The 14,145-nt window shown below is 49.6% G+C and overlaps 1 protein-coding gene across 1 annotated transcript in view; it reads right to left on the bottom strand.

Annotated features, from left to right (window-relative positions):
- The window catches only part of Pdia5 (protein disulfide isomerase family A member 5), an 89,085-nt gene that overhangs the window by 3,547 nt on the left and 71,393 nt on the right, over positions 1 to 14,145 (bottom strand). The window contains exons 12-15 of the mRNA XM_028752280.1: positions 10,268 to 10,338; positions 9,634 to 9,794; positions 6,925 to 7,055; positions 3,212 to 3,282 (exon numbers count right to left, since the gene is read on the bottom strand). Of these exons, the coding sequence (XP_028608113.1) occupies positions 3,212 to 3,282; positions 6,925 to 7,055; positions 9,634 to 9,794; positions 10,268 to 10,338 (434 nt within the window). The remainder of the gene's footprint in view (positions 1 to 3,211; positions 3,283 to 6,924; positions 7,056 to 9,633; positions 9,795 to 10,267; positions 10,339 to 14,145) is intronic.

The following is a 14,145-nucleotide window of genomic DNA, read 5'->3' as shown; positions in this document are numbered from 1 at the left end:
GCTTCTTTCCAACAAAGGAACCTGTTTGGGGGAATCTCATTTAACCCCTCCTGGCCTCGAGATTCCACACCAGGAAACTGAGGAATGGAATAACACCCACTCCATCACGTGACTCACTGCTCACTCTGAGATAAAAGTCTCCACCACTCTCCTTACCATTCTGCTATTCAATTCTCAGTCAATGCTGCCTATGTTAACCTCCACGAGGGTCTAAAGCAACAAGGCATTTGGGAGTTCAAGGACAAAGGAAACTCCAGATGGACAGGGGCACCAAGTGATCTCTAGCCTCTGGGCAGATTACAGCAGTGATATGGGTCAGAGCGGGACACCCTGTGACCTTCCTTGGAATGACCTTTACTTTCACTGGCTCCTCCTCCTTGCCCAAGCTGAGCATACCTTAGAGTGAAAGGTGAGCCCCTCCTTGCCAGTTCAGCAACCCTTAACCTCTGCCCCGGTCCTCCTGTCTTCCACCATGGGCATCCCCATCCTCCAGGCCATTGGATAACACCATCTATTCCAACACTCACAGCCTGTAGCCCTTCTCCACCAGCGAGTGAGCGTCAACCGATAAAAGTCCCCAGCTAAGCTCCTGGGAGGGGATTTAGGCTCCCTGGCTAAAACATGAGCTGCCTCACACAGCTTTATTGATTCAGTAAAATAAATCTCTGCAGGAGCTAATATTGACTTTGGCTATGAAAATGGAAGTGAAAATCCAACTGCATATTGATTGGGGAAGGAGCCGAGACTGGCTGTTGGGTAGGAAACAAAATACAATTCCAGCGGAGAGGTGGCCGCCAGTGTGTGAGAATGAACGAATGGGGAGTCAGGTGACCTCGTTCTGGCTACCAATGACCCACGGGTTATCCTTGGGTAAAGGGCATAGCTCCTCTTCAGGCCATAGTCCCACCAAAGTAAAAGCAAACCGGGTGAGCCAATGGCCCCCAGACACCAGTGTATGGCCCGTGTAAGGCCAGCTCTTACAAATCTCCAATTTCTGCAAGCATCTCCCAGAGCCTCCCATCTAGCCCATTTAACCATGCTGGTTAAGGTATGGTACCCTGCTTTGGGCACAGAATGGGCACCACTCACCTTAGTTTCAGGGCCACACACTGGCCATGAGAGCCATTACTATGGCTGCTGAGTATTCTAAGAACCTCAGGTGGGTCAGCTTCCCAGACAGACAGACAAACAGACAGATCGAGACACGGAATAAAGGAGGGTGGAAGGAGGGGCAGAGGGAATGGGGTGAAGACATGAACCCAGAAAAGAGCTAGCATATATCAGACAACGAAGAGAAGATGGATCTGTGCTTAGGTGGTCATGAAGGAAATGGGGCCCTGAACACCACAGTGACTGGAGAAGGAGGACGGAGGCTAGCTCTGGGATCCCTACTGTGGACTTGGCAAGCCTGGCTTCAGAAAGCCCTAGCAGTGGTCTAATAGAGAAACAGATGTCATGGTAATATGGGCCATACTCCAAGATTTCTCTGGTCACCTTAGTCCTTTAGATGACCCTCTCCCACATACACACCACCACACACACACACACACATCATATCTGTCAGAATAGCCAGTTCAAACTCTGGGGTTAAGGGAAACCTCAGAATCCCTTCAATGACCTCTAAGAGCCCATGGGCACTTGAACAGCCTTAGGACAGGGAGGCCACCAAGTTTACTCATTCTCCTCTCTTCCTGGAGTCCCTTGTGTTCCAGCTCAGGGTTGATGTGTAAAAAGATGGACTGACAAACTACTCCAGTCAGGTAGGCAGTCAGGCTATGATGGACATCATCGGAGCTCCCAGGGAGGAACTAACCACCAGGCAAGTGGCAGGCCAAAAAAAAAAAAAAGTGTGTGGTCCTTATTTCTGACTCCCGCCACCCTCTACCCAAGAGCGCCAGGGCTTGTAGGGAACAGTCATACTCTCTGAGTGCAGGGCAGGGTCCCAGAGCCTAAGTAGGAATCTTGTCCTATGAGTCCTCACTCCCCATATATGTGTCTGTTCCCAGCCTGGCTTCCTGAATTACTGAGTTCTCACCATCCTATCTCTGGCACTCTCTCAAAGTGCAGCAAGGTATCCTGGCACCTACAACTCTGCCTCTGTCATCCTGGAAGTATTTGCAGGCCTACCTCCATTTGCCTCTGTCAAATCCTCACCATGCCCAGGACAGCGAGCTATCTCTGCTCACACGTATAGCCTCACCTGCTCTGTTTTGGTAGAACTCTTGAGTTTTCTGGGTCAGTCTATTTATTGTGGGAAGTCTGCTTAGCTTGTGCCTGGACCATCGGAAGGACCTCACATGGGAAAACAGGTAATGGGAAAGCAGCACACGTGACTCAGGGTCCAGTGTGTGTATAAGTCCCCGTATAAATCCAATGAAGCCTGGTATGTGACAGGTTCCTGTGACTTAAGTCCAAGGTCTGGGAACAGTCTTTGCCACTATCCCTACCAGTACCCGTACGACAGGATGAAAAGGGAATGCAAGGACTGGGGACATAGCTTGGTGGTCGATTGCTTACCTAGCAGAAATTCAGTCTCCAGCCCTGCCCTCCAATAAACAACAAATAACAAAAACCTAGGAGAAGGGAACTTGGGGACTGACAATTAAGAGGGTGTCCCTGAGTTCTGGGGTCCAGCCCTGCTTTAAGGGCCACCTACCCACCCTCATGAGTGGTGGCTCTATTCCCCTGCTGCAGAAACAGGCCTGGCACCCACTCCCTGGCACCCACTCCCTAATCCAATCTGCAGCTCCAGCTTGTTAATTTTATGCTTCGTCAGCTGGCGGTTGCAGGAGCCGTTAGCTTAGGCAGGACAAGGATCCGCTGGCATGGTCTGGTTCTCCTCGGCTGCAGCCTCCTCCATTTGACTTTTGTGGGGTTCTTATTTGTATTTTTAATTATATAAGTAACGCATGACTACAATCCTACTGTAAAAATGTTTGAGCACTAAAGAAAAATGAACACACACTCCTTTTATACCCCTCCTCCACGGAAAGGGTATAATGCTCTAGCTTAATACCTCTGGTTGATTTTACGGCAGAAATCCAGTCTTGTCTGCCTGGTGAAGAGAAAGAATGTCCTGCTTCCCGAGAATGATCCTGCTCACAGGTCTGGGCAGAACCGCACACAGGGTCAGGGAATCTAGCACACTGGGAAGATGTAAGATTCAGCGAGAGGCAACTGAGGGTGGGATGAAAAGAGGGGCAGTCCTTACCTTGCGGTCCTCTTTGAAGGCATCAGCTGTGGCAGTGAAGTGGGGGATGACCTTCTTACAGTGTGGGCACCCTGGGTGAGAAGGGACAGAGTCACACACGCCTGAAGGTAGCAGCTTACACCACTCTCTAGAACTCTGGATAGTCCTCTCCACGAGCCTATATCCTGCTCATCCTGTCTGTCAGGGTCCGTGTTAGCCTTGCCACTCAAATCTCTCCCACATCTTGTCTTTGCAGGAGTCACTGCCATGATTCTGAGGACATGACCCTAGAACCTCTTATCTGCCTGCTGGTCTAAAGAGAGGTTGGTGGTATGTTCTGCAGACACTGCCATGGAGACCAGAGGAGCTGGGTCCACAGTGCAGAGCGACTTGGGAAAGGACTACATGCTCAGGACTCCCCAGGTCTATCACACTGCCCTAGGGATGATGGTGGGTCATTTCTCCATTCCGTTGGCTACGGAAGCCGTACTCGAAAGACGGGGCCAGAGGCAGCAACTCTAGGAACTTTCTGAAGGCTCCTGCCTTACTGACATCTTCCTCCCCTTCTATAACGTCTACCCCTTTCTACAGTCTTCATCTTGAAGGGAAGGTGAACAAGCACTCAAGTGAGGCCAGGGAGAACATGAACCACAGTCAGCAGCAGCTCCCAAGCCCTGTCCCAGGGAAAAGGCCGGTAGAGTGGAGGGCTGTGGCATTCCACTGAAGAATCTTGCTTCTTGGTCTATGCACCACTCTGAGCCCCTCTCCTTGAAAAGTACTACAGAAACCTACCCGTGGGCCATTTTCTCCTTTAGTCACGGAAGATGCCTCAGGCCACGCTGGCCTTTCTCTCAGGGTGAACACAGCAGAACCCGAGCCCACCATTCTCACATTCATTCACTAGACATGAGTGAGCAGAACTGCCATGGTGGACAGCTCTGACCTGACTTGTGGTAATCAATTCTGATGAAAACAGGTGGGAGGGGTCACACGCCTGCTGAGAGTCCGGGTACTTGCAACCTGGGGAGCCGACTCTGCAGGGAACAGAACTGGCTTTGCTCTTCCGCTTTCTCCTTTTTAGAATGAGATGATAATGACTGGCATTTCAAAGAGCTTTGTGAGACTAAATTAAGGCTGAGCTACAAATTTAATCTGAATTTAGCATTTGAGTTGGTTCCTGAGATGGGTGGGACCACCCATATGGCCAGACTTGGGGAGCAGCCAGCTGGCCCCAGAATAGAGTGGGGATGATGGGGAAGGACTCAGGGATTTCCCAACATCTGATGCAGAACAGTTGGGAATGGGCTGGGATGGTTATGGGTTATTTCTGAAGAAATTCGCCCACAGGACAGATAATGGACAGACGACTTTTCAGCTACCTAAAATGGCAATTATAAGTAACACCATTAATTTGACCTAACAGAGACACAAAACTGAAACTCATGAAAATGTCACAGTACAGAGGAGGGATATTACATAATTTCAAAACATTTAAAGAGCACAAGTCATGCCGTGGGCAGCTACAGGCCCCGTGAAGGGCAATGGGCCTACTCATAGCACTCGTACAGAGTGGGCTGAAAATCATCTACCTCAGGCCTCACAAGCCCGTTTCACTATTAATGTTCCCTTTTTAACCTCCACTTAGTGAGAGCACAAAGGCAACTGTCAGCCTAGAGCTAATTCCTACACCGTCAATTTAAAATATCGGGGCGTCAGATGAATGGTTCCTTGCATCTCATTTTCTCATTATCTAAAGAGAGAGTAAGCCAGATGAATAACTGGTGGGGTGGGCTGTGGCAAAGTGCATGGCGTGTTTCTAGGAGGCATCGGGTGGGCCAGAGCACGCCACAGCTTTCTAAAATTGGAAGTGAACGGCTAAGAAGCAGGAAACCATTAGGCTTCCTGCTGTGGGAGGACAGAGGCAAAGCTTGTGGATGGGATGGAAGACTTCAGCCCTGGAGAATGGGGTGTGAGTTGGTCTAGGAAGCGGGGCAGAGAGGTGTCGGTATTAAAGAGAGGTGGGACATGAAGAGGTGCCTGGGGAGGCAGGCCTCAGGGAAAACGAAAATGGAGGCCAGATGTAATAGACCAGCTTTTTAACCAGAGTTTTACCTGGTACTTGACATTTCTACATTATTTGGAGTCTTTATATAAATAAGTTGTGTGTGTGTGTGTATGTGTGTGTGTGTATGGCTCACAAGTGAGTGCATTGCCATCAGAAAGCACAGAAAGACAGACATGTTCGTGCTTAGATTGCTCTCCATCTCCAAAGATATAGCTTCCAGGGGTACTGGGGTAAGATTTGAAGACAGAAGTGAAAGGACTGGGCTCTTCACCTGTAGCTGGATCTTTCCACCGCACTGCCATGACCATGACCCTGCTGTGGAAGAGTTCTGTCTGAGGAGACTGTGAGCTCAAGACCCAGCAGGGATACGGCTCCTGTCTATTCTTTGTGACATTTACTTGGTGGCTAATCACTGAACTGAAGCCTACTGCGCGCTCACAGAGGTCACTTTTCAATTGTGCTTACAGTAGAGAGTTGCCCAGCCTGCAGAAAGGGCTGGCCACTAACTTGCCACAAGGCCTGGAGTGAGCCACAAAAATCCTGGGTCTCCGCCTTCCACCCTCTTTTGTTCTGAAAGAAAATGTTAATTTTACAAAGTTCTTTCAGGCTTCCAGACATACACTAAGGGCAGGCGGGATCTCAGAGGAACTCTGTAAGGGGCTTTGAAAGCAAGCCCCACTGTGAGAAAAGGTCCAGACTGAAGAGAAGGGGGCTGCCAAGGTGTGTCTTAGGGATGGGAGGGTCTTGAGCCATGATCCACTAGGGCCTGTCAGACAGTGATAGCAACAATAAGAGCCCCTGCAGGCTACTGACACTGAACAGTGAAGGCAGGAGCGGATCTAACAGGAGGGCCGGCTACAACCCAGTGGGTTTACGACTATGCGAGTGCCGGGCTTCTCTGTAGACAGAGACTTTTATTATCCACACTCCATTAAGCTGAGCTGTAACCTGGGGGAGAGAGGGAAGGGCAAGAGAAGAGTGGGAAATTCTAAGATGCCTTCCTTCTAAGTGTCAATTAACAACTTCAAAACAGGAATGTACAGCCCCCTTCCCCCAGGTCACAGACCCCACCGTCAGCAGACACATCACTTCCTCAGCTTGGACCCTGATTAAAATGAGAATCCCTGAGCTTGCAGGTGAAGGTGTCTTTCCTATGCTATAGTGTCAAACTCAATAGATCAAAGCCTCTAGGAAAGGTCAGGGGAAGGGGTCCTAAGGTCTTAAAGGTAAACTCAGTGCCAGGAGGAAGAACAGGAGGAGAGTAGAAGAAATTTCATCTGTGCCTTGGGGTAAGTAGGGGACATACAGGCAGCTTGGGAAAGCCCAGAGACCTTGGGAGACCTGGGAGACTAGTTCCTACCACAAACAGCCTGTAGGTCTGGTAAGAGAAAGACATCCCCAATGTGGGCAAGAACTTGACCGGGGCTGACAGGAAGAAGCAATGATTGTTCCCACCCTCTCAGCCTTTGATGAAGTTTGGGAGTCCTGCTTTGGGAATACATACATGGTTTCAGAGTTGACCAATAGCTGTTCTGGTGTCTAGGGTAGGGCCAAGACACCTTAGAAGGAAGGCATCTTAGAATTTCCCACTCTTCTCTTGCCCTTCCCTCTCTCCCCCAAGTTACAGCTCAGCTCACCCCCCCCCCCTCAGGAAATACAAGCTACTTACAAGGGGCATAGAACATGACCAAGGTGTGCTTCTTCTTCTTCAGGGTATCCCGGAAGTTATCCCCCACCAGATGTAGTACGCTTGTCTGCTGTTCTTCCCACGTGGGCTCTGGAGGTGGGGGAGCCTCAGGGCTGCAGAGGTGGGTGGGGAAGGGGGAGCAATCATTAAGACTGATGATAGACAGGTGCAAACCCCACCTACTCGCAGCCACTGTGGAACACAAATGAACAAACTTTGCATTTCTTCTGGGATTTCATTATAAAAATCTTGGCTTAAGCACCAAGAAATCTGCACCAATCCATGAAGAGGTGGGAGGCCTGGCCCCCTTTGAACACAGGCACACCCCTGCTGTGGGGTCATCATCCCTTGCCAAGGCACAGAACCTCCTCCACCTGGTTCGCTGGCTGCAGTCCCTGCCAGCCTCCTAGTGGCCCTGAATGACCTTCCATTATCGTCTTTGAAGCTTTTGTTCTGTGAGAGAGAGCACCAGCCAAGATGTGAGTGGGGTCAGCACTCCAGTGCAGATTACTGCAAGATGTGTGACTCTAGGGAAACTGACTGAATCCCCGAGTCTCCATTTGCTTTTCTGTTACATGAGACAGTGGTACCCAGGATGGTAACGAAGGGCACAGGATGTGTACTTGAAGCTCCTGCTCAGTCCATCCTAGAGAAGCTGGGTGTGCCAGTAAACAGTAGGCATTGGATAAGTGTTAACTCTTTTCTGGTTTCTGCTTGTCCCTTAGTCCCTCATCCCATTCTGCCCCACACAAGGATGAAACAGCTACAGTTCAGATCTGGATGTCTCCAGACTGGTACTGTCAGGAGGTAGTGGAAACCAAGGTAGGGTGTGGTGGGAGGTTTGTCTTAGATTATTGCCAGGTAACCATACAATGACACTTCCCCAACTGGAACCAAACAAAGCTTTCTCTTTGTAAGCTGATTATCTCAAGAATTTGTTACAATACTCCCGTTAGCACTGACTAATGCGGATTCTTACTTATTTTGAAGACAAGGTCTTGTCATGTAGCTCAGGCGTGCCTAGAACTTATAACCTTCAGGATTTACCCTACAAGTGGTTGGATGACAGGCAAACATCAATACCCCCAGCTCCCAGGTCTTTCAGAAGCCTCTGCCATCCTTGCTTCCCTCTTTGCAACCCTGTGTGTCTTGGCAAGGAAGGCTGTAACAAAGCTGCCACAGGCTCCCCATGCCTCCACTTCTGCCACAGCCCTGCCCTGCCAACCTAGGGCCTGGTTCAGGGTGCATGGGGCCCCTCTGACTTGTGACCTTTCACATGTTCTCTAATAGTACCAGTGTCCCATGTCTCCCATAGCCTCTCCTCTTCTGGTTCTATCCTGACCCTCTGACTCTCACGAGACCTTATGTGACTCCCAGGATCCTTAGTGGCTTCCGTGGCTGTGGATGCTATGAACTTGTCCTTTCACCCAAGTCTGTTTCCAGCCAGAGGCCCCACTGTTACCTCAAACCCACTGAGACTTGGAATATGCTATCTTCCTCCTCAGTCCTCCTTGCTCCCCCAAATACTTCACGCTTGTTGTAGTCCCCCTGTGCTGGTGATCAAGACCAACCTTTCCCTTTTCTTAGAGCATCATGTCCTCTGGCTACATGGTTGGCAGCACCAACTTGCCTTCTCTGCTTCCCCAGTCCCCGAATGCTGTTTTGCTGGATTACACTGGCAGGCACATATTAGCTACATGGGGCTTGGCCACCTGTACACTCAGCGGTAAACACCGTGTGCCTTGCCTGGTACTGTCTACTTGCCCCATTTCTAAATGAGACCCCCCTCCACCTGTATCCCAGGGTCATCAATGGTCCTGACACCAGATAGCTTCTTTTAAATACCTCAAAAAGCTATTGCTTGTCCCCCTGGGTGGTGACCCCAACCTTTCTGAACTTAAATATCTTCTCAGTGGAACAGGAATAAAAACTCTGCCGTAGTAGAATTTGTGGATGAAAAGAGGCATGGTAAAACAGGGTTTGGGATACAACAAGGGCAAAGAACCTACATACCATGTATGGGCCCTGAGTCTACTGACTTCCTAAGCGAGACAGGGACAGCAGGACAGCAGGACAGCAGGACAGCAGGACTGTAGGACTGCAGGACAGCAGGATAGCCACTTGCTTTAGAAACCAGAAAGCCTGGGAAACTGAACACTCTAAACCTTTCAGAACCAGACCACCCTCTCCAGCACGGAGGCACGGCTGCTCAGGCTCCTCTCAAGATGGGTGGGGCCTTGCTACCTTCTTTTCTCTTGCAGGAGGCACCTCCTGAGCCTCGTACTATATGTGTTCCTATTCCATATAGTGGGCTTTCTCTAACCACCATGGTGGGAGGCACATTCACATCCTTTGAGTCCAAACTTCAAGAATAACAGTCTGAGAATCAGACTTAATGTCTTAATTAAATGTGCATTTGCCACACCTGATGTGTACCAGACATAGGCCCAGGTTTGAGGAGCCAGCCACCAATAAACCTGGGTGGCACTCACTGAAGCCGACAGAACCACCTAGAACAGTAACTGTTGCCTTCAGACCTGCACAGGATTGTGACTTGAGACTGAGGGAGTCCCAATTCAAGGACAGGGGCCGATAAGGTTCACTTCTCTTCCTTCAAGGCTAAATCCAGGGGTTGGTGGCTACAAGTCAGGGCACTATCAAAGCCAAAACAAAACAAAAACAAAAACTTACTTCTGCATCCACTCAATAAACTTCTTCTTTGTTCTGAGTGCAGGTACTGCTTGTGACTCGCCATTCTTAAAATACTTCAGGGTGGGAAACGCTGAGATGTGAAATCTTTCTGCCAGGGCCTCATTGACGGTGGCATCGACAGCTGCAAGGACACCAGAGCTCTGGGATGGGGGAAAGGCCAACCATGCATTACAGCCTCAGAAGTGGTGCTGCTGGAAAGAGGAGCCCGGGTGCTGGCCCCACCCTCCCCTGGGGACTGCCCGGGACATAACGGGTATCTGGACCTCTGCACTTACACAGCACAGGGAATAATCAAACTCTGGCACATCCCTCGCTTCTTACTGAATCTGCCTCACCAACTATGCTTGGCAGAAGAGGGCCTGCTCCCAAGAATCAGCCGCCCAGAGAAAAGAGAGGAGTAGGCAGAGGTCCCCCAGGCACACGGTCTCATAGGCTTGTGGTCCTACTCAGTCCCTGGGAGGGACCACGTCTGACCATGATTTATTACTAGGGGACATGGAGCTTCTGACCACCTCCAGGGACAGGGAGAGCTACTTCAGGGCTTATGGAAAATCACAGTGACTCTAGCAGCCCCTTCGGAGGGAATGGCGAGAACTCCGAAAAGGAAGCTTACCTCAGAATCTCCGTGGAGGACTTCAGCCGCGCTCTCAAACTCCGGCTTCATTTTCTTACAGTGTCCACACCCTGTGGAGAGAGTGCAAGGAAAGGTATTCTCGTGGCATGGAGGCCTTAGTACCTCTGGGCTGCCCCCCTGAGACTGGCTGGCCTCACTCCAGGAATCTGGGCATTGCGAGATGGTGAAGATGACTGCCAGCTCAAAGAAAAGAAGTCTTCTGCTTAGTCTATGGGGGTGGACTGAGGTCATGGAGGCAGAGGCACATAAATGAATAACTATATAAACAACAAATGTAGCACATATCCAGTCCTGGGGTGCTGGTCCCTGGAGAAGAGCCACTGTACATCCTTACACGAGTCCTATGAGGTAGGAACTGACAGAGGCACTCTTCTACAGGTGAGAAACAGGCGTATCAGGACGGTGGATGGTGGATGGCTGCCTGAGATTGACCAGAGAGACACAGAGGTGTGCCACAACACCCCACAGTGCAGCAGGAAACCCTGACTGCAGATATGGCCGCAGACGTGGCATGCACTTTCTGGTACTGTGTTGTGGTCACTCATCATCTTTCCTGGGCTGCAGGGTGGGAAGAAGAATCCACAGAAGCAAAAATATGGAAAAAGGTAAGTTCCGAGTCTCCACGGGAGAATATGAGGCACAGGCACGGACCTACTTTTGGCCAAACCAATGGCATGTCCTTGGGATAAAGCCTGTTCTTCCCTGACAAGTGCAAGAGAGCATTCAGATGTCATGAAGAACAGACTCTCATACAGTAAAAAGCAAACAGGGGCCAGGGAGACGGCTCAGCCCAGTGAAGGTGCTTGCCACCGAGCTTGATGCTATCAGTTAGATCTCTAGGCCTCACATGGTAAAAGGAGAAAATTCTATAAGCTGTCTATATAGTACACGTATGCTATAGTACACACATATGCATACATGTGAACATACACAAATATAAATGCAGAAAATATAAAGACAAAATAAAAAATTCCAGGCACTTTGTGTGGGTAACATAGAGTGGTTTCTGGCTTTGGATGCTAAAGAGGCTGTGTGGCGAGGAGGCTCCGCAGCTGTGAGATGCTCTCAGAGGGAGCCTAGTTGCATGGGGACCTGACATACAAGATGCTCGGAGCTGGCTGAGATATAGTGTTCATATGAGATATGGGGGTGTGCTAATTGTGTGGGCTTCTGGTTATTAGGAAAAATAAAGACAGAGAAAGGAAGACAAGCGGTTATAGGCCACTGTTATCAGGAGACCTCCCACAGCTTCCCTTCCTAAAAGCCGTCTGAGCAACTCAATTGACCTTTCCACCTCCATCTGAGCCTTGCCTAGGATGGAGGTGTCAGTCTCTTCCAAAGTCTTCCAAAGCTCAGCTCCTGGTGGTACAGGGACAGAAGACTCTCTCTTCATCCTATTCCTGTCTTCTTCAGCCCATTGTCACCCTGTCCCTGGGGAGGGACAAATGGCTCCCAATAGAATCCTAACTGAACACTGTGTTCCTAAGCAGAGCACTGGGGATAAGTCTCAGTCAAGCAAAGTGATTCCAGTGGAGTCCAGCTCAGGCAGTAGCTGCCAGCTGTGCCAACAAGCTGGCGCCTCCCAAATGGTCTTATGGCAGAAATATCTCAAACCTCCACATGGAGGCCTGGAAGCATCCAATAGATAAGAAGAGGTCTAGAGACCCTGCTGCTTCTATTCAGGGAGCTCCCCACTTCTAGTGGGTTAAAAGACAAAACGAAGAGAAGGTTTCAGGCCTCAGGCTCATTCAGACTGAAGACAGAAAAAAACCAGAGCCTGTGGCTTGGAACAACTTAGTGTTCACAGGAGGCTTTCAAAAGATGACCAAAGAGCCTCGCTCTGGCTTCTTCTTCTGTGCCACACAGTCAATTGCACATGGCTGGACTCAAGTCTCAGACTCTGACTCCTCCAGGCAGGGCCTGGGAATTTTCTACCCTGTGCCTCCATAGGAAGCAAAGTGAGCATCATTTATTGACATGGTATGTAGTTACTAGACAGCAACAAGAAGAACGGCCCTAATTAATCTGAAGAGAGCAAGAGTGACCAGGGGTTTGGGAAGACGGTTGGAGGAGGTGCATGGAAGGAGACATATCGAATAAGCAACAGGAACACAACGACCCCATCTTCAGAGGAAGGACAGCCTCAGAACACAGATGTTCCCCAGGCCCCACTCAGCAGTGCAGAGTTCTGCTGCAAGGCAAGGACACCACTGGCTGCATAAAGTGTCCCCAAAGATTTCACTACGTTCTGGTCTCCCCTCCCAGGGCTGCTTCTGGGGGAGGTGTAGGGATTCACCCCATTAACTATATAAGTGTCAAGGTCATCATTATTTTCAATTATAAATACATACTTTCTAGAAATAAACATTTTAGCATCATTATAAACTGTTTCCTCCTCCTTTTCTTGAATTGGGTTTTTAAAAAGGGAAGCTAGAGCTGGAGAGATAGCTCCGTGGTTAAGAGCATTGACTGCTCTTCTAGAGGTCCTGAGTTCAATTCCCAGCACCCACATGGTGTCTCACAACCATCTGTAATGGGATCCTAAGCCCTTTTCTGGTGTACCCATATAAATAAAGCCTCAAGCAGTCCCTTTCCCATAAGAGGGAGGTAGAGGAAAGTGGGCTGTTCTATAGATGTCCACTCAAGTGAGCTTCCATATTCATTTATATATTAGGCGCAAAAGGAATAGTCGGGGTGGGGGGGCTTCTACTGACTTAGTGTGAAATATATTATGCTTGAACCAAACATGATCGTTTCATTCTCTTGCCCGAGGCTGACCTCCTCTCAGTAGGCAGAGTATAGAGTTCACTCTGTATAAGAAGTTAAGTCCAGAGGCATTTCTGCTGTTGGGGGCTGGGTCTGTCATAATCCAGCCAGGCCTACAGAGAAGGCAGGGGGTAACCAGTGGAGAGCCCTGAACTTGTACTTCCAGAAACAAGCTGGCTCAGGAGGTTCCCCAACATTCCTTTTCCTGAATATGATGTGTGGGTGGTGCTGTCTGCAATCCCAGACAGTGGGATTGCAGCTGAGGTCAGTGGATGGAAAATGGAAATGCCTACTAACAGGAAATTACCAGTTCTTTCTAACTGTCTCAGTCAGTGCGGCCCAATCCTTGAGGATGAGGGACTTCACCTTGTACTACCTTCATGCCTTTATCCGGTTTCTGTCCTTTGATGGCACTGCCCTGCTGGGGTGGAAAATGTGCTCTTTATCACCTGCCAGCTTCTATCAACGGAGGGCCAGAGGCAGGCTCGGGGACCGAGAACTGGCTCACTGGGAAGAGGGGCTGTGATCAGCTGGTGACCCATAGCATCTGTGCAGGGCAGGAAGAAAGCTAAAAACCTCTAGATCCCTCTGGTCACACGCACAACTCTCTGCTGTACTTCTAGCCTCGTCTCCCAGGGCAGAGTAAGGAAGAGCTTGTTTTCTATATACAACTATTAAAAGCTATCCCAGCAGCCGTGAGAGACCCGACAGAGATCAGCATCTTACAGTCAGCGCTCGCAGCTCTAGGAGATAAAATGATGAGTCCCCCAGGTTCACCAACACCTGCCCCTCTTCATCGCAGCCTCCGCACTGAAGGATAAGGCCGTGTTGTGAACAGCATCCCTCCAGAACACCCTGTGCTCCCACCTGATTTGGGTACCACTTTAAGTCTTTCCAGCTCACGTCAGCTCCATAGATCGAGCTGTTTTTCTTCCAGTCATAAAATACTTCTTATTCAGATATTTCCACAGCATTTAATTTTAGGTTGCCTGTGCTATCTCCTGATATTTATGAGCAGCCAGGGTCTCTTTTCAGAATATAAATCTTATCATATTCCCTTGCTCAAAACTTTTCAAGGGCTTTCTGCCACA

This window comes from Grammomys surdaster, unplaced genomic scaffold (assembly GCF_004785775.1).
Source record: "Grammomys surdaster isolate TR1022 unplaced genomic scaffold, NIH_TR_1.0 125889, whole genome shotgun sequence".
NCBI classification, from domain to species: domain Eukaryota; kingdom Metazoa; phylum Chordata; class Mammalia; order Rodentia; family Muridae; genus Grammomys; species Grammomys surdaster.
The sequence above is the reverse complement of the archived record's forward strand: the minus strand, read 5'-3'. Positions and strand labels throughout refer to the sequence as shown.